The sequence below is a fragment of the Lissotriton vulgaris genome, chromosome 8 (genome assembly GCF_964263255.1).
Source record: "Lissotriton vulgaris chromosome 8, aLisVul1.2, whole genome shotgun sequence".
Lineage (NCBI taxonomy): Eukaryota > Metazoa > Chordata > Amphibia > Caudata > Salamandridae > Lissotriton > Lissotriton vulgaris.
This window is the reverse complement of record NC_141696.1, coordinates 1,127,514,581-1,127,541,915: the sequence shown is the minus strand read 5'-3', so window position 1 is coordinate 1,127,541,915 and position 27,335 is coordinate 1,127,514,581. Positions and strand designations below refer to the sequence as shown.

Below are 27,335 nucleotides of genomic sequence, written 5' to 3'. Positions count from 1 at the left end.
GTGGCATTATAAATCTGAACCCCCAAGTAGCAAAATACAGTTGGTTCCTATTGAATTGGACCTCCCCCTAGGTCCACAATCATTGCTGTGCTGTTGGCACCAGGGGTAACAAGCATGACTTATTCCAGTAGATTAACAAGCCGAACATGCGCCCTAGGTCTGTCAGGAGACAGGCCACTGAGACTAAATCTGCTGTGGCATCCTGAAGGTAAAGCAGGTCGTCGTCGGTATTAAGAGAAATCAGGGATGCCATTGGATAAAGGAAGTCCAAACATACCCCCTCAATCCATGCTCTAGAGAAGAGGGACTTAATTGCCAGGGCAAACAGCAGAGGGGTAAGTGGGCAGCCCTGTTGTGTGCTGTGGCTGATCGATAGGATCCAAAATGAATCCTCCAAACCGGGATCTGGACGTAGGGGAGGTATACAATAAACTGGTCAGTTTTGTCACATAGGAGCCAAGGCCGAACGCAGCCAGGACCTTAAAAAGATAGTCCCAGCTGAGGGAGTCAAAAGCCTTGTGGATATCTAACACTAGGGCCGTCACTGTAGGCCATTCATCCTGAACCGCTTCCATAATTTGAAGCAAACTACTGACACATAAGGAAATATTCCTCCCAGGAATGAATCAATTCTGGTCCCCATGAATCAATCGAGGCAACAGATGCTGGATTCTGCAGGTCAATACCATGCTCAGTATTTTATAAGCTATATTCATAATCGAAATGGGATCGGTTCTCGAGACCAGGGCCGGGAGCTCCGCTCTCAAGGGGCTGCCATGTTGCGCGTCATAGCCACACCCCTTCCCAAACCACTATTGTATGGAGATTTATACAATGCTGCTTTGCCACTCTAGGTGTATGTTATTCTAAATAAAATGTCATACTTTCCTCCAAATAAACTTGAGGAAATTCAGAGATTCCCCCACCTATATAAGTCTTTAAAAAAATTGTTTAGGGGAGGGGGAATGTTGACACTGTATGCCTGTTGCACCAAAGGTGGTAACACTATTTCCAAGTACTATATTTGCCCATTGAAGTCTATTCAAATCCCTGCCCTCTGGGTATCCGCTTTCATTTCCTAATCTTGTTTACACATACCCATGCCATAGGCTTACTATTATGACCCATAACCCTGACACTTTTTGTCATTTTTCCAACTCCTCTAGTAGTTTGGGAAGTGAGCCTGAGGAGTTTGCCAGGAAGGGTAAGAAGTCATCAGCAAAAAGGACAACCATAATCTGCTTAAGATATACCTGCGATTTTGAGAATGGAATTCACTTTTTGATTCAGGGTTTTAATCAATAACACAAATGTAGATGGTGACAACAGGCACCACTGTCTTGTGACACAAGTTAAGGTAATAGGATCTGATGTTCCGAATCTTACAGATTCTTTGGTTGAACGCTTTTGGAAATTTGATAATATGAGTCTGCAATGTCAATCCCAAACCAAATTTAGACAGGGTCTTCCAGATGAATGCCTAATCTTCCCAGGCAAAAGTTCTTACTGCGTCAAGTGAGGGAAGGACTAACGATGTGTTATCCCCCAAAAGCTTTATTACCAGGTTCAGGGCAAGTCGTACATTATCTCCTGTCCATCCCCTATGAATCTTGCTTGGTAGGGCGAGATTATTTGTAGCCAAATATTTATTTCTTCTAGTGGTGAGGATTCTAGTATAAATCTTAACATCACATGCAATAAGGCAATGGGCTGTAGGATCTACAAGTGTGGACTTTGTTAGCTAGTAAGATAAGTGTTATGACTGATCATATCATTGTGGGGGTGACCATACCAGTGACTGAAAAGGTCGCAAATAGTTTAGCAAGGGGGAAGCCAAGAGTTCAACAAATATCTTACAAAACATGTTTTACAAAGCGTCTGGCCCTAGAGCTTTATTATTTGGATGTGATTTATTAGCATACTGTATTTCCTCATGAAATGTGTTCCACCAGATCTTTCAACCTCAGTGGATGTCAAGTTAACAAATTCCCTCAAGATAATGGTCCTGAAGGAAAGGGTTCCTCCAAGTAGAACTCTGTGTCTTATGTAGTAATATATGAATGCAAAACGTATTTCCCCCTTTTGGGGGGGGTGTGGCTACGCGGTGCTGCACTATAGCTGCCTTCTAAAGGGGCTCTGCAGACCAGGCTACAATGTCCTCAGATTGCGCCATCCACATTTGGAATCTGCAGCCGCAAAACAGTGGCATTTACTGCGAACACAAGCCGCGTCAATTGTGCAACGTTGCAGCAGAGGAGCCGGAGCCGTAATGCCGGGCCCGCCAAGCTGCGGTCTGGCTTGAGAGGAAACATGGCAGCTGCATATCCCCGAAACAGGTGAAAGGATTTGTGTGCACCAGGGCCCCCATCCGCTTCTTACGGCGCTGAGGCGAGACGGTGCGAGGAGCAGGAAGGAAGACTGCCGACGGACGCGGACTTTTGGACCTAGGCTTGGTCGGCCTGCTGCACGCATGGTGGTGATGACGGTGCGGCGGCCCAATGCTGGGGCACCCCGAGGGGCTGTGGGAAGACGCCTGTGACACAGCGAGTGGGCTAAGGTACTGCCAGCAGGTGGTGACGCGGTCATTTGGGGCTGGGATTTCAATGCTACCCTTAACAACGAGTGGGATAGGGTCAGGGCCTCTCATAACCCACATATTAGGGCAGCTCAGCAGCTAAATACTATCATGCCGGACCACAGTCTCATTGATATCTGGCGTAGCAGAAATCCAGACGATAGAAAGGGCATATGCATCACTTCACATCACAGCGCCTGGTCCAGACTGGATCATTGGCTTGTAACAAGTGATATTGCATCCTGGATCATAGACGTGCTGCACCTGCTGCGCACGTTATCTGATCATGCCCCGGTAGTATTGCGCTGGCTGATACAGCAAACATTACCCAGCACGTTCAGCAGGCATCTCCCACCACACGCTCCCTTAGATACTGCATTTAGAGAAGAGATTAGAATTGAAATCACCCAGTATTTCCCAACAAATGAAGGGACGGTGAACTCTCCCTCAACCTTGTGGGAAGCCTTGAAGGCAATGATAAGAGGGGCCTGTATCTATAAGTAATCCGGAGTTCTGAAATCTATTAGGGCAACTATATCAAAACTGGAACATGAAATCAAATCCATAGAACTGCTGTTCTTTCAGTCTAGCGAATCCAAGCACCTTGCATCTCTACGGGAGAAAATCTCGGAATTCAAAGTGGGGGCAGAAAGAGAGACCTGTTTCCTTGGGAAAACGCAAAAGAGCGCGTAGTTATGGTGAGGGCAACAGGCTGGGTAAAAACCTTGCCAATGCACTGAAACAACATACATCTCCTACATTCATAGCCAAGCTGCTTGAAGACGACTCATCCCTCTTTAGAGGGCAAGAAGCAACACATGGGCATCTCACAAGATTTTATTCCTCATTATACACAGCCACACAAAGTGCACCTCACCCCGAGTTAGGAGCATATTTAGACTCCATTGAATAACTTTGGCTCAGGGAAGCCCATAGAGCTTATCTAAACACATTTTTTTTCAGTTGAGGACCCAGGCCAGGCACACCAGAAATGCTTGAGGGGCCAGGGCACATAGAAGGCCCGGGGTGAGATAGGGTCCCCCATACCAGCATGGGGTGGCACGCCCGCTGCAGGTGACCCGCTTACTGCTCCCCCTGCGCTAGAACCTTACGCAAGGCCCTTGCCCGGGCCGGCACCCATGACCACCAGGGTCACAGGTCTAGCATGCCTCATACCGCTAGCTGTCCAAGAAAGGATGTGGAGGAAAGAGTTTATTGGTATTTTTACACTGCTAGAGATACAGTTAGACGGGTTGGATCTGACAATTTACAATAAGAAGGATGATGACAGGAGGGAAAGGTTGAAGGAGAGGAAGGAAAGACATTTTGACAATTAGCTGGATGCATTCTGAATAATGGCATGCATAATTGTAGAGGAATTCCCGCGCTGCGCAGCCAACCTATGGCTCTACGAGGCCAACAAACATATTGCACATAGGCAATTCCCTGGTGACGCATGGCTGGAATACGATAAAGATTTCCGGCTAAAAATGCAAACACACCCAGAGATGGAATGGAATGAGGTGGATGTATCGGGTTTCATACACAAGATGATGGTCGTCAGGGAGGCCAAGACTTGGGCAGGAAAGAGTGAGCAGCCCTTTCTGGGTTCCTTCCACAAAGGAAGAGGGAAGATGTTCCAAAAGTCCAAGCAGTACAGCACATGGAAAAACCTGCATACTAGCGGGACACCGGCAATAACAACTCTTTTTTATTAAAGATCACAATAGAGCCGCAGTCCTCCAATCCCTGGGGGTACTGCAATCAAGTCAATACATCATCAATTACGATCAGTAAAACATATATCAATATCCCAAAATTCCCCCCCACCTACCCGTCTCCCACCTACCGTAACACCCTCCCCTACCCCCAGGCCCCCCCCCACACAGCGTCATCTTGTCTCCGTTTAATGCAAAATCAGAAAACACATAATAAAACTTTGTGTACCATGTCACTCCTTGGCACCATCACACTGGCCTCTCATTATCTCTGAGGATTGCCGGCGGTTCTAGCCAAATCCCCCGGTAGTCTGCCCACCGTTTCCATATTTTGTAATGTTTCTTGGGGCATCCTCTGGCTTCATATATGGGCCGCTCCAATCCCATACAATAGTCAAGACCCTGCTTCCACACCGTTACTCTGGGAGCCCGAGCATCTTTCCAGGCTTTGGCTATGTCTCTCTTCGCGACCGTAAGGCCCAGTAACAACAAATGTCTCTTATACATATTGCCCCCCACCCCTTCCAGGACATGAGGGAGCCCCAATCTGGGGGTGCACGGGAGTTCCCAACCCAGCACCTCCGACAGGCAGTTCCATACACCTGTCCACCATTGCATTAAACTGTCACAGCTCCACACCGTGTGCAGGAAAGGGCCAACCGCTTGACCTCATCTCAGGCATTCGGGGGACGCAATCAGCCCAGCTTTCCACAGTCTCTCTCTGGTGTAATAGGCCCTATGCAGGTATTTAAATTGCTCGTGCAAATTTTAACTCCTCCTGTGGCATGGGACACCCCGGCAGCAGGGTGCAGATGCAAGAAGGAACACAAGCTGGACAAAAAAGAGAAGAAAAAGCAGTGAGGCAACCACAAAAGGTGATGGGGGGACTAGCAGGAATTCAAAGCTGCAGGCTAGCCAGATCCGCCTTCAACACTCGGCAACTGCGCAAGCTAGCAAACACATACTGCAATAGGACAGACACTGCTATACTAGTGCAAGGTTTTGAAGAAGGTTTTATTATCCAGTTTGCAGGCCCCCTCCCCCAGGCAGCGCGAACAATGTGAAATCAGCAATACAACACTCCGGGGTGGTCACTAAGAAATTGTAGAAAGAAAGGGACATGGGAAGAACAGAGGGCCCCCTCCCTTCCCACATGAGCAAGGGGTTGGTGATCTCACCAACAGGGGTAGTGCCCAAAAAAGAACCAGGACAATACCGGCTAATTCACCATCTATCCTTTCCCGAGGGGTTAGTAAACGATGGGCTCAGTGCAGAAGCATGCTCATTGGGCTACTCTACAGTAGATGACGCCATCGACCTAGTCAGATCAGCGGGCCATGGGGCCATCATGGCAAAGGAGGACATTGAATCTGCCTTTCGCTTACTCCTGGTCCACTCCTCGAGCTTTCAACTACTGGGGTTTCAGTGGGAAGGAGACCTATACTTCGATAAAGCCATGCCCATGGGGTGCTCGGTATCCTGAGCTTACTTTGAAATATTCAGCACCTTCCTAGAATGGGCGCTACACGTCAGGCACCCACCAGGTGGGAAACTCCATTACCTCGATGATTTCCTCTTCACAGGCCCTGCCGCATCAACCGAATGCGTAGACACCCTGGCTACTTTCACAAAATTAGCGGAGGAGCTAGGGATCCCCCTGGCAGCATAAAAAACAGTGGGCCCAGGGACAAAAATCACATTCCTGGGGCTCGAGTTAGACACCGTGGCAGGAACATCCTGGCTTCCCGCAGACAAAGTGAAGGATTTCAGAGAGGACATCAGTGGCCTCTGTGGGCACGAGAAGGCAAAACTGGGGGACCTCCAAAGGCTCATAGGCAAACTCAATTTTGCTGCCAAGGTTATCCCAGCAGGCAGGGTGTTCGCTAGGCGTTTAACACAATTAACAACAGGACTTACCCTCAAACACTCTCACGTCATGCTCGGGGCGGGAGTCAAGCAGGACATGTTAATGTGGGACACATTCCTGGCAGACTTCAACGGGAGGTTGATCTGGAGGGAAGGCTGGGTCACTTGCAAACAGATAGAGCTGTTTATGGATGCGGCGGGCAGCACAGGTTTTGGGGCAACCCTGGGCAGTAAATGGTGTGCGGGCCAATGGCCCAGCACCTGGGGCAGGCAGGGCATAACCAACAATATCACATTTCTTGAGCTGTTCCCCATCGTAGTTGCGCTAACAATTTGGAAACAGGAATTGCATAACATTAAGCTGACCCTATGGTCAGACAACAAGAGAGTAATATAGGCGATTAATAGAGGATCAGCCAGGTGCCCAGACACACTGTGATTAATGCGCCAACTGGTTAAATTACAGTTGGAAGGAAACATAGACCTGAGGGCACGCCATGTACCAGAGGTGGAGAACGAGGTGGCAGACGCCCTGTCAAGAGCGAGGATGGACAGATTCAAGGAACTGGCCCCCGGGGCAGGGCAGGACATGACGCCCTTCCCGATGCAACTTTGGAGCCTGGCAGGGTAGATTTATCAGAGCTGGTCAACCAAGCCCTTGCTCCGGAGGCAGCCAGGCGATATAAAAGTATGTGAAGACGGTGATGCGGATAGGGGGTATCCAGACCCTGGAGGACGGGGGAGACACAGGCGCGGCGGCTGAAAAGTTTGTTCAGTGGGATTCAACTGCAAGAAATCCAGGTCTTGGGCACAAGCCCACCTGGCCGCCGTGGCCCATTATGCGAAACTGAAGGCAGGGCAGGATCCATGGCTTCGTATTATATCAAAGCGGCAATGAAAGGGGGAAAACGCGAAGAGGGCACAAGGAAGGATACCAGGCGCCCAATAGACTACACAAAGCTGGGCTTACTGTTGGGGACACTGGGCAATATAACAAACAATACCTTTGAACTCCTCCTTTTTAAAGCAGCATTCTCGACTGTATTCTTCGGGGCGTTCCGCCTCAGCGAGTTAGTGGCGCCTTCAAGGACTGGACTAGCCCGACACTGCTTACAAGCATGCGATGTGATCCCAGAACCACAGAACTAGAGATAATACTGAGACGTCAAAGACAGACCAGGCCGGCAAAGGAGCGGTAGTGCGGTTGTAATGCATTAAGGACCAGAGTTGCTGTGTCTGCTGCTCTGGTCTGCTGGCATTCATGGCAGTGCGACCAGCGGGCCAAGGGTCACTGTTTCAACACAGGGACAGCACTCAATTGAGCAAATTCCAGTTCACAGCGGTCATGCGCTTGGCCTTCAGCAAAGCGGAGCTACCACCAGCAGGTTTTGGGTCACACTCATTCAGAATTGGGGCAGCAAGGACAGCGACACAAAACGGGATGACCGAGGCTGGGTTACAGGCAGTAGGCAGATGGCGGTCGCGGGCATACCGGACCTACGTGAGACCACAGTTACTGTAGAACCGCCTTGACTGCCGTGGGAGGGCAGGCAGCAGATTGACAATTGTGATCATTGCCTCGGCAGGAAGGAGACCATGCCTGGTGTGGGTGATGGGCCATTCCTCATAACCAGAATGCAGTCCTGGTGGCGGCGAGGGGGCCACAGACAGGAGAGACGATCGGTGGACACGTGCATCAGGTGGATTGGCCCATCGGGAACGAAATGGGATCAGCTGACGACGACCTTCGCACACCTGCAGGCAGACGCAGCATGGCATCCGGAAATTTTGATTATACATTTGGGGGTCACGACCTGGCCAAACTGGGGAAGAAAGCACTCCTACACAACATACAAAGAGACCTCACGGAAGCAGCCAGGTCGTTTAGAGTACCGCCAACATCTGGTCAGAACTGATCAGCAGAAGGGAATGGCGCGGGCGGAATCACAGAAAGCAGTCGAGAACTCGAGGAAGAAGCTGAACCTCGCCTTGAGTAAATTCTGCAGTACCAATGGTCTGGAGAGCATCAGGCACAGGCTAATCCACAAGGGCTGCCCAGAACTCTATGAGCAGGATGGCGTGCACCTGTCAGAAAAAGGCATGCAAGTATTCTGGGACAACCTGTGGGATGCCATGGCTCTAGCAGGATGCAGATAAAAAGACAAGAGGAGCAAGGGGGCGCCACAGAAAGACGCAAGCCTCCTTGACGGCGTGGCGGAGAGCTACAGGGATAATGGTTGGTACGGAGGCACACCGAAGGGCGGTGTGCTTGAATAGGACCACTAACCTTGGGATGCATCATGGCTGGGTGAGTTGGCCTAAGGGTGATGTGTAGGACCACTCACTTTGGGATGCCTCATGGCTGGGTGAGTTGGCCTACAAAAAAGGGGTAGCAAACGGAGACGGCGTTCGTAGCCCAGCCCCCGCCGGATGGCAGGACACAAAAGAGTCCAACAAGGTAGCGAGTTGTGGCCTAACTCCGGGACAGAAGGAACCCCCACGCAAAGAGAGCCCAAATCCAACCGAACAAAGAGACTACCCAGAAGGGACAAGAAACAAGACAAGCCTGCAAATGAGCTAACCAACGAACTTTCAGTCCAATTTGCTAATTGGTGATGTACATATGATTTGTGGCAGATATGATGTATGACAGAAATGCATATGATTTATGACGCAAATATGACATTTCACAAATAATGATTTATGACCAGGGCTTGCAGATAATGCCAAAGTATATCCATGTATTCCTAATAAAACTGCAGCCAACAAACGACCACTACAAACACAAATGCATGTTGGCGTGTTCATTCTAGGGAATACAGTGGGGAAATGCTGCCTATACTCTGGAGTGGGCACAGTGCTGGTGTTATGGAAAATAACGTTCTAGATCTGTGGCAGAGATCCACTCAATCATGGGCGGGAACCTCGAATGACAAACCAGAGGAAACAGTACTTGAAGAGAAGGGGGGCAGCCAGGACTAGGGGCCATGAATGTCAGTAGTCATACAATGGTGTACTGCGGCTCTTGCAAAGTTTCAAAAACGTATTTCTTTTTTATCCAGTGCCTATAGCTCACATACAGCAGCTTCGGCGTGATGTGAGACATAGCATGCAAGTATATTAATGTTGTGCGTTACTTTCAGTGGCACATTTGTGGTGAAAATTGAATTTTTCTTAAAACACCGGGTGGGTACCTTTTATTTCAAAATGGTATCAAATATACCCTTTGGACCAACATATAGAGTAACGGAAAACATTCAAAAGTATTGTGATACAAACCTAGAGCTTTGAGGCACAGCGTCATGTACCTGTTTTTGGAGAGTAAACCTGAAGAAATTGGATGCAGCATCAACTTTCAAGAAACCTTGTGCTTGACCGAAAAACAACTTTTTGGCTGAGTACGTTAAAGCATTCACAGTGGAAATTCGGATGTTTATTCGTGAATGTATTTGGTTTATGTAAACTGCCCATGTGCGGTCTCACTGTGGAATACTACAAAAATTTAGATAACACCAGTCACTTGGTATAGGGAGCAATATTCCATGTGAAAATGTTCACATAACCAGCAACCGACTTCTTTCACACGAACAGGAAAAATCGACTGCTTAGAGAGTTAATGCACCTGCTGGAGCGCCTACGGAGAAAGTGCATCCATATATAGTCAAGACCAGTCTCAGAATGCACCCATTGGCGTTAGTAACAACTGTTGATCATAGTGCCACAAAGCCAAAGAAAAAGTTCTAGCTGCTAGCACATGAAATTAAAATAATGTATACCTTTTTAATCTTTTCATGCACATAAGTCTGGTGAAAATGGAAAGGCTCAAAGACAATAACCTCCACCTGTTAAAAAACGTAAGAGTACGTGGCCACCGAATGTAAAATGGGAGAACTCCACCCACTAGCTTAGTCGGTGTGTCTTGGGCCCTAGTGCAAGGAAGGAAATTGCTGCCCCCTGGCTCCTGTTCAAATGATAAAATACAACAATAGGGTTCAGTAGGCTTGCAAGGGCTCTAGGACCCAGTGCCACAGCACCTGCTGCACCAATGGAAGAGCTATGCCCTTGCTTCTCCCTCTTTTGCTCGTCTAAACACGCACAGCTTGAGCCATTTCCCTTTAATATCATTTCATTTTGCAATTCTATTTTGTTTTGAGCCCTATTCTCGGCATGCTTCCACCCTCACTCCCCAGGATAGTAATATCTATCCTGCAGTGAATGTCTGTGCGGTCTCACCCAGCAGCGGCTACTTTTCTGAACCAGAGGAGCGCCGTACGACTGCATGTTGAGCAGTGGAAAAAGGATAAATAAAATGATAACACTGTTATTATCATTTAATTTATCCTTTGTCAGGCAGGTTTACGGGGCAGGGAGGGGCTTGGCTGTTGCCACAGCCAGCAGGGGAGGTGTGGTTGGGGCACTTTAGTGAGCTTGACGGTTTGCCTGACCGTCTTGGGCCGGCCAAATAGTCATGCGCACTTTGCATGTTACCCACCAGGCTGCAAAACGCAGCCTGGTGAGGAACATACACAGGCTCATAGTCCTTGTTTGCGCGCCGAATCACAGTACTCAGACCAATCACAATGCTGCATTGCAGCATTGTGATTGGCTCAGGGGGGCCTGTGTGTGCTACCTGCTTCAAGCAGGAACAGAAAAGGACCGTCGCAAGGTGAGGCGGTGGTCCGGCAGCAAGCTAAGTAACGTTTTTATTTATTTTTCTATTCCCCCCCCCCCCACCAGTGCTATTCGGTGACAGCTGCAACTGGTCTCACCATTCCAAGCCCCCATCGTCTGACCTATTGGGTGTTGACAGTGCATGCCATGTCCCAGCGAGAGGCAGCAGGCTTTCTAGTTCTTCAGGGTTGAAATCAGTACTTAGTGAATTAAAAAGCACTCTCTGCTCTCCTTACTACACCAATCTTTTCCTCACAGCGAGTGGTTCCTTCTTTTTGCATTTCCTACAGTTGACCATCAAAATCAAATCCTTCACCTTCTCCTTTCTCCCCCGTAGCGCCTGTTTCAGGTCTGGCTCCTATGCTATGGCGATGAAGCGTTGTCCCACTGCTGCTACTCAGCAGAGGAAACAATGAAAAAGAAAATAATTAAATAATTTTATCATTTTGTTTTCACCGCTGCTTTTGCTGGGTAGCCGAGTCGCGAGGCCGGGCCATCCTCCTGAGATTCGGGAGGGGGAGTTGTGGTCACTACTAAATGCGCATGACGGTTTGGCCGGCTGTTTTAGGGCTGCAAAACCGTCATGCGCACTCAGGGCTGGACTGGGAACCAAAACCGGCCCTGGCAAAGTGCTCGGCCGCCCCCCGGGTTATTGTGGTGTCGCCGAGGTCATTGCCAGGGCGAGTTTTCTGCCGATTTTGTTACAGGGCTGATTTTGCAGCTATGCTGCATAAACGGCCCTGTAACAAAAATGGTCCCCAGGGGCCCCATCCATGCCGCCCACCGGGGGATTGCCAGGTGCCCGCTACAGCCACTCCAGTCCTGTACGCACTTAGTATTTCTCCACCCAGCTGTGTTGTACAGCCAGGTGGAGAAACGCCACAGGCTGCCAGCACCTGTCTGAGCGCTGAACTACATCATTTGGGCCAATCCCAGCGGTTCTCACATGCTGGGACTAGCATTCCCAGCATGAGAGAAGTGCTAGTATTGGCATTTGGGAGCCTGTGCAGTTTCCACCAGTCTGGGGATCAGAAAAGGAGGAAGACGGAGCGGCGGAGCGGCGGATCTAAATCGTGTTTTTAATGCATATAATTTTTGATATATTTATGTACCACCCACCCCCATTGCTGTGTTCCCTCCTTATCCTGCCTGCACAACTCCCCTCAGCGGGTCCTGCATAGTGTTCTCATTTCCATCAGCCAAACTCTATTTGTTTCCTCATTAGTCTGTGCTCTCCTTTTTACCTGTCTGACCATCTGGGCTTTTTTAGGTTTTGCACTTGCGCTGTGCTTGCAAAATCTCTTGTAAATAATACAAGGATTGGTACACCAATAGATTTTGACTATGCGCGATCAATTCGTTTTGTCAGTGTTTAATGTTTTTTACATGTTGCACAGCAGCAAGAACTGTTATGCAACATGGCTTAAAGACAAAAAAGCGTACGCTTTTAGTGTGGCTAGCATTGCCCATGTCATAGCGTTTTTTGTTTTACTCTAAGAAGCCCTGTTGCACAGGAGCTTGTGCTGCTGCGCAATATGTAAAATAAGAAAAAGCATTGGTAAAGCGAATAGTCCCTGCATAGGCGAAGCCTTTTGGCTTTGCCAATGCTTCCTCACTATTGCAATGCCGATCTCTTCCGTAGGATAACCTAATGTTACCCTATTGCACTTAATTAGTGATAACTTAAGTTATAAAAATTAACTTTTCACTTAAACGAATTGTAATTTAAAGTACTCCTTAATGGTAAAGTCAGATTTCAAATCACAATTCTGAAAATACCACTTTTAGAAAGTTGGCATTTTCTTATCCTAACCATTTAGTGCCTGCTGCTATGGTCCAGGGGCACATTACTGTGAACAGCTTAGCTGCTGGGCTTTGTGTAGTCTTTGTGTAGTCTTCCCAGGCAGTGAGACAAAAGGGGTCTAGGTGTTGGCAGGATAGTTGGGGCAGAGCTCTTCCCTGCCCCACCTACCTTTCAAAGGGCCGCCTCCAGCATACATACAGAGATACTCGACACAGTTTTTTTTAACCACTGATTATTTGGGGCCTTTAAAAGGGTGAGGGGGCATGAACATTCCAGAACCAGATTTGAGGGTAGTATAGAGAGACCCCCTACTTCAAAGGTTGGCACCAGGTATAACTAGAGGACTTCCTGAACCACTCATCAGATCACTTCTGGACCTAGGGGAGACTCAGAACAGCCCTGCTGCCTGTAGAAAGAAGCCGGACCTCCTTATTAAACACAGGCCCACCAGAGTGACTCCAGGGGCTAGCTGGCTGGCCTCCCTGTGAGCTACAGCGACACAAGCTCCAGAGACCTGTTGTGAATCTGTCCAGCTGACCAGATTTGCAACTAGACCTGCCTGAGCCTCGATGGTTTCCGGTTGTTTGAGTTCCTAATCCCCAAGAGGTGCTTCCCCAGATACTGGACCCTTGGCTGTCCTTAGAGTGCACTCCTCTGTAAAGAAAGGTGAAATACTGATGTTTTAGGCTCTTCGTGACTGTGAACGAGCTCGTTCGCACTGAGACTACCACTTTCGACAATTGCTAATGTGAAGCTCTGGTGAACCAGGCTCTTCACGCTACAGCAACCACCAGTAATAACCAATATAAAAGATCTGCCCTTAGCGCGACAGAAACGACAGCCCGCTGCGACTCCCACGACTCCCAATTGAAAGCTTCAGCAAGAGCTATTGACGACACCTGACCGGATATTCACGCCACAATGATGACCAACGGTGACGCCAGGCCTGATCTTCGAGCTACAGCAATGACAGTCTGCGACACTCTACCTGATCCTTGCAGCCTCCCCCTCCACCGTGAACTGGACTCCTTGCACCAGACTTTGGGAAGGACCGTTTTTAGTGGGACAAACCTGGTCCATGTATATGGCACGTGCTTCACTGCAGTCAGCCTGAACTTGTGACTTTCCCTGACCTAGCACAACCAAATGGCCACGTGTATCACGCTGTGCTTTTAGGTGCTATTTAAAACTTTGAAATTGCATATCTCCAGTTCTACTGATTGGATTTTTGTTCTCTTTGTGCACTGTCCTACTTCAGACCAGGGTATTCAAAAATGCCTTAGCAGTTATGTATAAAAAGTTGTTGCATGGAGTGAAAGCAATATATAAATCTCAGAACTGCGAAAGACTTACCCATGTGGAGGACATTCTTGGCAAGATTAGATGTAGAGCTAATCAAGCAGCTGCAAATCCAATATGTCTGGCGTTGGCCTTCAGTCTTCTGGCTATTCTTCTCTTGTAGTGTCATGGTTTTTGTAAATCTTCATTGTTCAAGAGCTACCGAGCCCTTAACAAACTAAAAGAAAACTATTGGCTAATGGCAAAAATGTTTTAAATCTGAAAAAGGCCCTCCCTGGCACTGGAAGAACTACTTTGTGAATGGATGTGCTCCTTGTGACAGGGAAGCATACCATACGTCATAGTGAAGTCAGCCAATAGGAAAAAAGGGCTGACGCATTGCCCCTTAATGTAGGCTGGAGTGGGTGGAAGAAAAATAAGAATGACACAACTAATGAATCAAGTCGGGCTGAAAACCCCTTTAAGTAAATATGTTATACACATAATTTTAGAAAAATCAAAAATTCTTGCTAACGCAGACCTAAAAAACACAATTAGTCTAGCATTGGCTGTTAGCTTCTTGCCTTTGAGAACGAATTCAAGAAAGAAAGATGCAAATCAAGAAACAAAGTAAGAAACAAAGAGAAAGAAAGATAGAAAGGAAGAAAGAACAGGGTTGCAAAGTTAGAGCACACAGATAACTTATATTCAGAATTCATGTGAAATGAAGGAAGGACAAAGAAGGAAAAATGAAAGAGGGAACAAAAAAGAAGGGAAAAAAAGGAATGGAAAATAACAGGGAAAGAAGGAAAAAGCATAAAAAACGAAGGAAAGAAGGAAAGAATGAACGGAAGGGAAAAGAAGGAAAGGAGGGAAAAGAAGGAAAAAAGGATGGGGAAAGTAAAAGAAGGAGAAAGATTAAAGAAAGTACGAAGGAAAGAAAGGGAGAATGAAAAGAAGAAGAACAAATAAATAAAGAAGGAAAGATAGAAGGAAAATAAAAAGGAACAAAAGAAGGAAATAAAAGGAATAAGGAAATAAAATAAAATAAAAGGAGGAAAGTAAGAAGGCAGGAAAGAAAATAGAAGGGAAGAAGGAAGGCAAGAGGAAGAAGACAAGACAGACAAAAAGATGTTTGAGTATTATCCCTGCATGCCAGTAGGTTGTGCCGTTTGGCTCCTTGATGGCAGAGGAGTCCACATCGGAAGTGATGTGCGCTGTACCTATATACTTTTGCGACTTTCCAAGCCAATAGTGCAGAGCCAAGATGAGAAGTGTCCACTGGTGCAGAAAAAACTAAGGCCCTCCGTAGAGTGTCCCTGATACTAAAATCGGCTCGCAGGGCGGGGAGGACGGGAGGGTCGGAAGGAACCTGCGGCCTGATAGAGTCTCTAACAGATAAGGTGGTACTGAAGAAAAGTAGCTTGTTCATTGGACAGAGACTACTGGTTCCTTACCTTACAATAGATACCCAAGAAATGCCTTTCCCGGAGATGGATTTGCAAAGCCAATTTTAAATCAAAAAGTCCTGTAGAACCGAACGGGTGAAGTGCCCATTGCAACGTACCTTATTGACCAGATAGCGGTGTTTGGTAAACGTGTGCAAGGATGCCCACGTTGCTGCCTGACAGATCTCCGTGACAGAAACTCTGCAGCTAAAGCAGCGGTTGCAGCATTAGCTCTGGTGGAATGCGCAAACTCCCAAAGGGTTGTTCTAGGCTACTGTGTAGCAGATCTTGATACAGAGCACTATCCATCAAGAGACAGTAAGTTTCTGTACATCGTTCCCATTGTTAGCTCCTACGTACCCCACAAAGAGTTCATCATTCTCCCAGAAATCTCTTGTACAGTCTCGGTAGAACGACAACACTCTTTTTGGATCCAGACAGTAGGGTCTCTCTTCTTCTTTAGAGGGATGACGCAGAGCAAAGAAGGTAGGCAGGGTGATGTTTTGACCTACATGAAAGGGAGTCACAATCTTCGGAAAAAGGCATGTGTCCGAAGAAGCAACTTGTCTGGGTAAAAGGTAATGTATGGAGGGTGTACCGAGAGCACCTGTAATTCGCTGACCCTCCTAGCTGATTTTATGGGTACTAAAAAGACAGTTTCAATGGTCAAGAGCCTTAGAGGGCAATTGTGCAAATACTCAAATGGTGCCATATCAAAAATGTCAGAACCAGGTTCCGATCCAACTGGGGCATACTTGAATGGCCTAGAGAAACATGTTGCAATCCTTTAAGAAACCGAGCCAAAACAGGTGACTTAACCCCTCCACTGCTGATGACGGAACCGCTCCGTCATCAGCTGCGGTGGCCCTGTGCTGATGACGGAGCGGTTCCGTCATGGCCCACCCGACGCTCCTGCGCGGCACGAATTCCGTGCCTGCGCTGAGCGTTCTATTGAGCGGGCGGGCCATGACGGAACCCCTCCGTCAAAAGCACAGCGCAACCGACGCTGGTGACGGAGCGGTTCCGTCACCAGCATGCACCCGCCGCATTTCCGCCCCGCCCCCTTAGCACTGCGGCGGAATAGCCGCCGCAGTGAAGGGGTTAACAACAAAAGTTGGTTAGGCAACTGCAAAAAAGCCGAAGTGGTTGAAAGATAACTTTTAACTGTGCCCAGAGCAAAGCCCAGTTGGGCTAAAGAGAGAGCAAATAGAAGAACCTAGGATAAAGGTTAAGAAAGGGGGTCAATGTTGTGGGAATCGCACCTGGTCACAAACTTATCCCAGCAGCTGATGTATACCAACATGGTGAAGAGACACCTGGCTGCCAGAATAATGCCACCGACTTTAGAAGGAAAGTTAAAAGCTGTCAACTGTTGCCGTCAGTCTCCAGGTATGAAGGTGAAAGGTGCACAGGTTCAGGTGGAGAACCCTCCCCTGCTACTGCGACCGAAGATCCTCTTGAAGGGGCAGCTAGCTCAGAGGACCGATTGTCAAGCTCAACAGCTCGGGATACCAGACTCTCTGTGCCCAATCTAAAGCCACAAGAATAACTTTGGCCTGGTCATTTTCGATATTCTTGGTATTGGCAGACAGGTGTACTGGAGGCCAAAGCTCTACTCCAGATGAAAATCGCCTCCGAGCGAGAGTAGACTTTGAAACTCCAGCACACAGAACTGCTGAAATTGTGCATTCTCTGAGGTGGAGAACAGATCTAACAAGGCTATCACAATTGCTAAAAGAGTCCTTGCACCACCTCCGGTGGAAATGCCATTGGTGATCTGCTAGGCATATTCGACTAAGTTTGTCCACCCTGTCGTTCAGAGCGCTCACCAGGTTTTGAACCACCAGGAAAATGTCCTGGTGTTCCAGCCATGTCAAGAGACATACAGCCTCTTAAAAAGGGTCCACAAACCCACCCCATACTCCTTGTTGCAGTACCACATGGCAGTGTTGTTATCCGTGAACACCTGTACCAGTTTTCCATTGCTCGAAGGAAGAAAGGCTTTTAATGCCAAGCGAATCACCCGTATCTCCAAAAGACTGATGAGGAACCTAGACTCCTCAGATCCCCAGAGTCCTCAGATCTTCACCTCTCCAAGATGGCCGTCCCATCCCAGAATCTTCCTCAGACCCCTCCCATTCTTCTACCTCTCTAGGCCTATTAATAGAAAAAGGCACTGGCTCCTCTCCAAGAAACATGGACTTGTTTGGCGTCGAAATCGACAATGCCCATCTGCCTCCATGTCGGAGTAGGGAATGAGGATGGCCATGGGTGTTGGTACTGCAGCGGGTGTCGAGGAAGGTCTAGGTCTTCCCGACTGCCAGCTTTAGATCCAGCAAGGGATCCATGGGGCCAGACTAGCATCGAGAGCGAACCCGTTAACGGTGATCCAGTAGGGGCCCAACCTGAACCCATGGAGCCTAAAGGCCCACCAGAGGCGCCCAAGTATGAGGTGTATGGCCTCATAAATTATTTGAGCTCGGCAGGGGTCGCACTGGCTGTCCGAAAGTTGAGGAATGCTGAGCGGACCTTGACTCAGGCTCTGCTGCTGAAAAGGGAGGCCTGGTGTGCTGATGCTCCTGTGCCTCATCAGACAAATTTGACAGGTATGGTTTAGTCGAAAACTTCTTCAATTTCTTAGATTTTTTAATGTTTTTGGGACTTACCTGATGACTTGGATTGCAACAATGATCCCCGGGTGAGGCTACACGGATGATCCTGGGACCTTCTGTGCAACCAAGATCTTGAGCGTCGAGGAGTGGTCAGACGTCGAGCGGGGAGGACCTTGAGGGATTGCTCATATGGCATGGCAGTCTTCACAGGTCTTTGGAGTTGTGGCCACGCTCCAAAACCACAAACACACCTAGTGGGGGTCTGTAACAGACATCTGCCTGTGTCAGGTTCCACATGGTTTGAAACCAGCCAGTTTCTTGGGTTACATCCTTCACACAAGGGTGAGAAAAACTCTCAAAAAGAGTTAACAAAGTCACCAAAAGCCAATCAAAAAATGGCTGGGCTAGCTCAGACCAGATGAGCGCTATCTGGCACTGAAAGGAAAGAACTGACATCAACATGCCGGGGTGGCAACCATATAACTACTGCGCACTTTACTTCTGGCACAGATGACACGACGCACAGTCAAACAACACCACATACCGCCGCACACGGTTACTGCAACTCTGGCTTCTAAATCTTTACATTTTATCTATATGCCACTACCAAGACGCAAGCCACAATTTTAAACTGTTTGTACCTTATCTGTATCCTATTTATTGTGAGCATATATTGTAAGAGTTTTGTTCCATCAATAAAGGATAATATTGAGCCATATTTCCTTGGGTTCGAGTGGATCAGTTGTCGTCAGGAAGTTTTCATGCAGCGGCTTGGTATCGGCATACGCATTGTGCCTTTTCTTTCAAAATGCTCATGACTTCATCACACCATGTCAACACTTGCTTTTTTAGGAGGTGGGGTAAGCAGCAGGTAAGTCCTGGACTAGCCACAGTGCAGTGCAGAGTCCTACAAGAGCCATCAATGGGTGAGTGCTGGAGCATTCTTCACCCGGTATATAGTTAGGCACAGAAAAGCGCAGATTGAGGCATACACAGTAAAGAAGTAGACACCACATCAGGGTCAGCCTGCGCATGTAGTTGGTGGGGATCAACACCCAGCAAGTTCCAGACAGGCCTGCAGAACACTCTCTCATCAGCAGTCATTATATAAACACTGAGGGGGCCTTCAGGTGGACTGTAAATCTACTCAGGCTATAGCACAGTATGTAGGATAATCATCTTAACAGTTGCAATTCTTCCCATCCATAATATGAGGAGCTGTAACCAATTGTTCAGATCTTTCTCCACGTTTCTAAACAATGAGATAATCAGCCCTATATAGCTTTCACCAAACAACTCCCAAAGACTCAGGAACTTCCTCCATGTCTGCCATGGACAGCAAGATAGCCAAGAATACAGAGCTCTGCATGTGTGCTGTGAAACTTGAGATTCCAGCATAGCTTTTTAACTTCTGTATGAGTCATTAGAAAGATACCTTTGACTGTTCTATATTATATAATGCATATCATCTGCAAATAATTAAATCTTGTGTTCCTATCTTTGCAAACATAGACCCACTTAATTTGGGGCGATTCCCTAATGTTTACTGTCAGTTCCATAACAATTGCAACCAACAAGGGTGAGATTGGGCAGACTGTGACAAGTTCTGAGTGTGTGAACTCAGAGTTCCTCTGCCAACAGAAAACTAAAATTTGCCGTCTGAGAAAGAAATGTGGGGAAAACATGGAAGGGGAGGGAGTGAGAGAAAGATATACATACTCATCTGGACTTGTACTCTGAAACCACAGCGACTCTCAGGGGATGGCATCTCAAAGACAGTTGTTGATGGAACATTTAAAATTGACCCAGTGGTATATCAAGAGGGAATATGTAAGTGAAAGTCTTAGATAATTGAAAATATGCAGACACAGAAGCAGTAGGATTGCTGGTCTCAGCAGTGTTTTTAGCTTTGCTACGCATAAGTCAACCTAGAACCAGCTGATCACCCTAGAACGCTGCTCACAATCCCAAGATCTGAACTGTGAGGGGTCAACTTGAAAAACCAGGTACAGACAAAGACCAACAAGATGCAAGGGATTAGAATTACAGAGGGACCTTAACAAAAGGAAAATAAAGGTGACTGAACAAAGTATGTGTGCCAGCTAGTACATAAGGGAAAAGGCCAATACAACTAGTGACTTGTTGCCATGCACGATGCATGGATCCCCTTAGATCTTATGTAGGACTCTACCACCAACGACCTGGCATGACCTCAACCCCAGTAGTAACTAATGGGAGGGATCTAGTGTTCCAGATATTTTGAGTTTCCTGTGATGTGCCTTCCTCTTCTGCGAGCCACCCAAAACAGGTAGCGTGGTATCCCTGTTCCAAGTCTTAATCCTGATACCCTGTCTTACCCCCCTCCCCAAGTAAAAGTTATCAGACAGTTGATCATTCACCAAGATTCTAGCCAATTGGTAACTAAAATTTAACAACATCCTCTTCATCCTCACTACTTCCCAGACTTATCTTCTCAAATACAATGGACAGCAATGGGAATTCAAAACAATCAAAACCCTTTTGAGCAGCGACCAATAAAGTCCTCCGGGTTGAACTTGTTCGTAGTCTTGTGGCTCTGTGTGATTTCAAGCATAAAGTTTCTTTTTAATGTTACATATACATTTTCCAGTGCTCCATTTCATACTACTAGACTTAGGAAGGTGAAGGAGCAAGGTGATTAGATATACAGCCAAAAGAGATCAAACTTAATCAAAGTCTTATATAAACCTACTGACGTTAAGCAGGATTTACTGTAAAATATACCAACTGCGTTAGATATGGAAAAGTGGGTGCACTTTTTATTTTTATTTGCATAATGTAGATGAACAAGACCATAGTTGAGTACTGTGGGGGGATGTCCACGATAGGCTGTATCCTATAACAGAAAACATCTGACCGTTAACATTTTCGCTGTATTTACTAGGAACAGTCAAAATGCCCAATGATAGCAGAATGGGACACAAGTTTGCAGCCTAGGAAGCACTTTGGTTCAAGTGCCACATTGGTATACACTGGCTCCATCCTCAGGACCCGAGAAGAGAAGCCTAGGAAAAAGACCTAACAGGGTGTCCATTAGCAGGGGAGGTTCATATTAGAGCCACTAGAACACATTAAAATGTGGAGGAAGAGTTAGAGTAGAGGATGTCAATGATTAGAACATAGACAGATCCTCGGGACACACAAAAAAAACAGCACTGAAAGGAGGAAACCAAGACATTTGGTCGGGGGATTGGTGGCCTCCCTCTTTGGGGGATTGCCCCCACCCCACCCATTCAGCCAGGAATTTGGGCGTACTAATAGATCAGTCCCTCTCCTTTGACCCTCAGGTCAACAGAACAGTGTCCACCTGCTGTGCCATCATCCTGATGCTTAAAAAGATTGCCCCATATCTGTCGACCGAAGATCGCAAACAGTCAACAGTGGTCCTGGTTTCCTCCAGGCTCGACTATTGTAATACGCTCTACGGTGGCATTAATAAGAAGTCTCTACATCACCTCCAGATGGTGCAGAATGTCGCACCCAGGATGGTCCTGAACCTCCCTAGGCTTGCATCTGCAACCAAGGCGAGGAAAGATCTCCAATGGCTACCGATCCAGGCCAGGATTTCTTTCAAGCTTATCTGCCTGGCTCATAGGGCAGTTTTTGGATCAACTTCTGAAGGTATTAGGTCCCTGGTTAGCCCTTACACTCCCAGCAGAACCCTTCGATCGGCCTCTAAGAATCTTCTTTCTGTGCCCAGATTTAAAAAGGCAAAGTGGGGAGGAAGAGCATTTTCCATCCTGGCCCCTCAACTGTGGAACTCTCTCCCCTTGAACTTTCCAATCAGCCCTCACTGGGGATTTTCCGTAAACTTTTAAAGACCTGGCTCTTTTCTGTGCTACCTTCTTTGCTGAGACCTTATGTTTGTCTGTTGTCTGCGCCTTGATGCCCTCTGGGTTAAGTCTGCGCACTATAAGATCCTCATTCATTCATTCAAATATAGTTGGGCATATAATAGTGATACATGGGGAAACCAACCAGGGGACTGGATAGACAGGAATAATTGGTAGAGAGGATATGTACATGTTGGAGATGTTTAAGTATTATTAATTGTTAAGACTACATGTGGTGAGTGACTCAGAGATCTTTTATTGTGGCGTTGATAAGATGTATTGATGTATATCTGGAAACATAGTGAAACATTAAAAACGTGGTAAAAGTTTCGAAAAGCCAATCACATGGTGGGGGTGAATTTCCAGACTTTTCAAGTGATTTAAAAACTATGAAGTCTTCTGTAAAGACATTGAGAGTATTCCAATAAATTCACTTTGTCAGACTGCTCACATGAAAGGAGGATCTTACCCGTTTTGAAGTATAAAGAGAATATGCTGATGGCAAGTAATGTATTCTACTGTAGGATATCGAGTGCCAATTTGTCTTCTTAAGATGTTGTTAAATACCTGAGACACATCTTTCTTACCCTGTTTAACAAAAAACAATTCAAATTCAGAATTAGGTAAAACATTGCAACTGCATGCGAAGAAACATTTTGATTAGAATAGCAATATCTCATAATTCAGACAATTAATGTGTATAATATTTAACACTACAAATTATGGGTAGAAGAGGAATTCATCTTTCTAGAGAAAAAAGGTATAGAATGTATTTCACCTTTCCAAACTATAACATTTTAAGTGACATGCTTCACTTTTTAACACTTTCATTCAAACCTCTATTGTTAAACGTTTAGTATCTACGAATATTATGTAAAACATTATAGTGCTCCTCAAATAACATGGTTGTCATAGTCTACTGTTAAACCTCAATCTGTACCATAGTCACCGCACAATCCGCAATCAGTACCACACAAATATACGAAAAGGGGGAGTGAGGTGCTTTCTACTGGGGTGGCCTTGCCTGAAATATAAAGGATCGGTGTTTGAAATAAAACTGGGACCCCCTTATACATATGGAAAACCTACGTATAGGGGAATAACACATTGACGATAATCGTTTCATGGCATATTGGTTATGCTTAATATGAATGCCCTGAACAAGTTTACAGTGGTAAATGAAACGTGTTGGTTTTGTCTTTAGTTGTAACGTTTGGATTTACAAAACCATGTGACCGTCTTGAAAATAAATGAAAGAAGATATGGAACAGTCAATATTTTGATTGGATTTGTATACTCCTATTGTTTGTTGGTGAACCACTATATAAGTTTTCTTATTTTGATTGTTTCAAAATATGTTTGCTTGGCCTATTAAACCTCTGCTCCATTCATCCCTAACCTCCAATTCAAACCCCTCATAAAGACGCAAAATTAGATGTGTATAACTTTAGCAAATGCTTACCCTGTTGTTCCAAAGTGATTCTGGCAATCTGCTGCCTGGAAAGTATGAAAGCCTCAACTGCATCGCACTGCATTATAATGCTGGATATCTGTGCTGAAGGTCGGGTGGACATTACCAGAGTCTTTGTACCACGTAACTCTAGACAGGTTGTCTAATTTCTTAGTATTTGATCTTGAGCTGAAATGTCCCTGTGCACAACAAAGAATGCATGTAATGTCTCATAGGGCTCTCTGGCATTGGCTGGAAAGCTAGAGCAGCTACACAGGGCTCTGTCTCGGTGCATGGAAAAGGATTCTTTATGTACCCCTTGGTATGGCGCACCTTGAACAGGTAGTGAACAGGTGCTTTACAAAGCAACTGGATTTACATTGAGATGGAGGGAAGGATTTCTAATTGAGGGAAATGCCGAAACAGCAGTCCTAACAACAATGTTTAAAACTCATTGATGTTTGACACTCTTGTCTTTTGTGAAGTCAGGCCTCTTGCCATTTGTCTTACTCTCCAACCTTTCATAGATACAGTCCCCTTGTGGATGCAGCTTGTGGATCTAATGTCATTAGTAGAAGTTTACTCTGTCGCAGATGTCCATTCTTGCTGTGACCTGTATGGTGAATCAGGTCCTCATGTGTTGTGCTATCTGCAACCTACTATAATCACTAAGGAAACGAGGTATTTATTTCCTGGAGATGCATGTATTTCACAGAGGGATTCCAGCAGGTGTCCTTGACACCACTGCACCTGAATACATTGCTTTAGCTTTCTAGTATTCTATCTTTTTATGGACGGCACTGCAAATATCTTGCACTACCTAAAAGTATCTGATTGACAGTCTGGTTAGTGGTGGGTCACACAAGCAGGGGCATTTGTAATTAATTCATCCAGGGTCTGTGTTGAGTAGTTTGAGGTGTATTTTGTGTGTGTTTCCAATAGATTATGACCCACTGCTACAGATATGTGCAGAACTTGCGATTTGTGAAGGAAAGCTCATGGTGATGCTCACATTGAATTCTGAAGTGCCATTCTGGTGTGCAATATGCCACGCACCATGACCCTCCTAGATGTGCACTCCTGTAAATGGAAGGATGGGTAGAATGCTTCAACAGTGTTGGTTTGCTGGCTGCATTGGTTTCAGTCTTTCATTTGCATTGTGTGTTCTTCACACTGATGGTTCCTCAGGATATCTAGTGCTCAAGATGAAAAGTAAGGCTCTTGGGTGAAATGGGTTGCAGTCCAGAAGACAGTCTTTTGATCAGCAGGTAGTTGACCAATGGTGTTAGATTATGTTGTAGTATGATCCATATGAAAGATTACATTCAGTGTTGCTATGGAGTACATCATAATATGTGGGAGGTTATGGCAGATTTTTCCTCTATACCACTTCTTCCACAGCCTCCAACGATCAACAAAGCTATCAGAGTATGACATTCACAAACTAAACTTGAAGAAATAATAATGAAAAAACACAACAGCAACTTGCAGAGGCAGATATTTACTCTCATATTTCTAGATACACTCTAGAGACCTGATGAGTTTGGCATGTAAGATACATTCAAAATCCTGCAAGAAAATCAGGTGGTAAAACTAGCCAAACACAATAACGTCACCGCATGGTCCCGATGAAACACTGGTTGCGGGTTAACCTCCCTGTCAAATCGTAATACCTTCTCAGGAAAAGACAACAGTAGGTTGAACTGATCAAAGGAAATTTAATCCTAACACCTCAGCCACAGCTCTGGTAGTGTCCAATAATTACATGACTCCATTCTAGAACCTGCGGAAGCCAGGGTTCCAAGTCTTGGCTCACTAGCCAGTGACAGCTGTCAGAGTTGCCACACTTCTTCCCTTTTCATAAGATGTAAAAAAAAAAAAAACAGTACGTGACAATATGCAAACCATTAAGGTAAACATACATACTGCTTGAACTAGACTAGTAGTTACGACACTAGAGAAAGTACAGTTTTAAAAAGAAATCAAATACTTATAGAATGACTATCCATATCAACTCAAAGAACATGTACTTTACATATATGCACTTTCTTTTCCATTGAACCATTAAGGATGATTTCTTAAATAAAAACATAAATGTGACAAGTACTAGGTTCAATAACACCAAAATACTGTTGCAGGTAGTTCTATAAATGTGTCACTCTCAATTGATTCCATAATCGTTTAGGAAACTAGGAAGACAGGTTACCCTAACACTTGATCTAACACGACCTTTGCCCCTGATGGTACTGAACATCTCATCATTACTGTTAGTTAGAGGGTCACCTTTCTCCATGCCTGGGATAATTTAATTTCTTCCAAGCTGATCTTTACCTTGTTGTGGTCATCAATGTTTTACCATTCTCCCCACATTCTAAATCCTACCATCATGTGTTGCCAGCATTCAGAAACCACTTTATAATTTTCATAGACTTAGTATATTTAGACCATATCTTGTTAACAGTGGGAGCTTTTACTCTAACCCAGTCACCCAATTTAAAGTCTATCACCCTGGTATTACGGGTTAAATCATGTTGTTCTTTGTGGGCAGTTTGTGATTCTAATTCCTTGAGTCTCCATCTTTGATTAACATCAATTTTCACTCAACCTTTACCCATTTCATCGTCCCCGGCACTAATCTGGAATTTGGATTCCTGCCTCTTAGTAGTTCAAATGGTATCATACTGGTAGATTGATGGGCAGTAGTTTTCTAGTCGACTCATTACCTCTTCCTTCCATCATTAGCCATTAGTCTTAGCCAATTGAATCTTTCTACCATCCCATATGTTTCTGGGTGATAAAGAGCACAACGTTTATGAGTAATACCATTACATTCCAGGAACTCTCATTTTCTTTGAGCAAATTTGCACCACATTGTCTGTCAACAGGGTATTAGGGAGACCTTCTTGTATAAAAACCTCAACCAGAAATCTAATAACCAAACTAGAGCTGCTGTCTGAGACTAGATTAATTTCTGGCCATCTTGAAAACAAGTCAACCAACACAAAAAAATATGGTGAACTTCTTTCTCCAGATAAGGGAACCAGTTGGTATTAGTGCGCTCTACAAATGGTATAAATAAATGTTCATAGCCACATCCATCCAAGGTCATGTGGACAGAGATTGACAATACATGTAAGGGGTACATTACTTCAACGCCTTCCCACTGGTAAAGCAGTGTACACAATCCCTGACCACACTTTCTCCCATTACGTCCGCCTCGGGCCACCAAAAATCCACCCTGATCCATAATTTTGTTTTTGTAATTCAAAAGTGATCCTCATGGGCTAGGTCAATTAGTTTCCGTCAAAGCTTTTAACTCCTGTATCCAGTCTCTTTCTTCAATATCTCCATTAGTAACTGCAAACACGCTTTTAAAAGGGAAGTCAAAATCCTCTCTGATGTCTTCACTAGTTTCAGTTTACCCACCTGTGTCATTGACTAATCTTGAAAGGCAGTCAGCTGCATAATTCCTCACCCCCAGGTCATACTCAAAACCAAATGGAAATTCCGGGAGATTTACAACCCATCTTCTAATCGAACGTCAGATGGCTTCTAGACCTTTCTTTGGAAACATCTGCCTGAGAGATTTGTGATCAATTCTTACCTTGAAAACAGTTCCCCAAATGAAACTTTTACATTTGTTAAGTGTCAAGTATACAGCCAATGCCTCTTTCTCAATTGAAGTATAGTTTATTTCTGCCTGTCTCAAGGCCTTAGAGGTGAACACCATTCTACCCTCTCCTTTATCATTCTCATATATGTTCTGTTCTATGTATCCACAGTTGTCAATCACGTTTCACGTACCATGTTTGAGTTTTTGTGAATCTGGAGATCGAATTGTTGGAGGAAATCTTTTTTGCAATTATATTTAATTACAGAACAGTAAGTGTTAAGGTGTGAGCATTGGTAGAAGACATTTTGGGGACTGAAGAAAGTAAAATGAAAAGTTTCATTTTCAAACAAGGGCAAGGGACACAAAAAATAACTCAGAAGTAATGAATACATTAAACTCCTAACATACTCTATGAAGAACAAAATGCT

The 27,335-nt window shown here is 45.7% G+C and overlaps 1 protein-coding gene across 2 annotated transcripts in view; it reads right to left on the bottom strand.

Moving 5' to 3' along the window:
• The window catches only part of CAB39L (calcium binding protein 39 like), a 902,920-nt gene that overhangs the window by 293,720 nt on the left and 581,865 nt on the right, over positions 1 to 27,335 (bottom strand). For both annotated transcript variants that reach the window (XM_086934975.1, XM_086934976.1), the window contains one exon: positions 22,314 to 22,432. In XM_086934975.1, the coding sequence (XP_086791101.1) occupies positions 22,314 to 22,432 (119 nt within the window). The remainder of the gene's footprint in view (positions 1 to 22,313; positions 22,433 to 27,335) is intronic.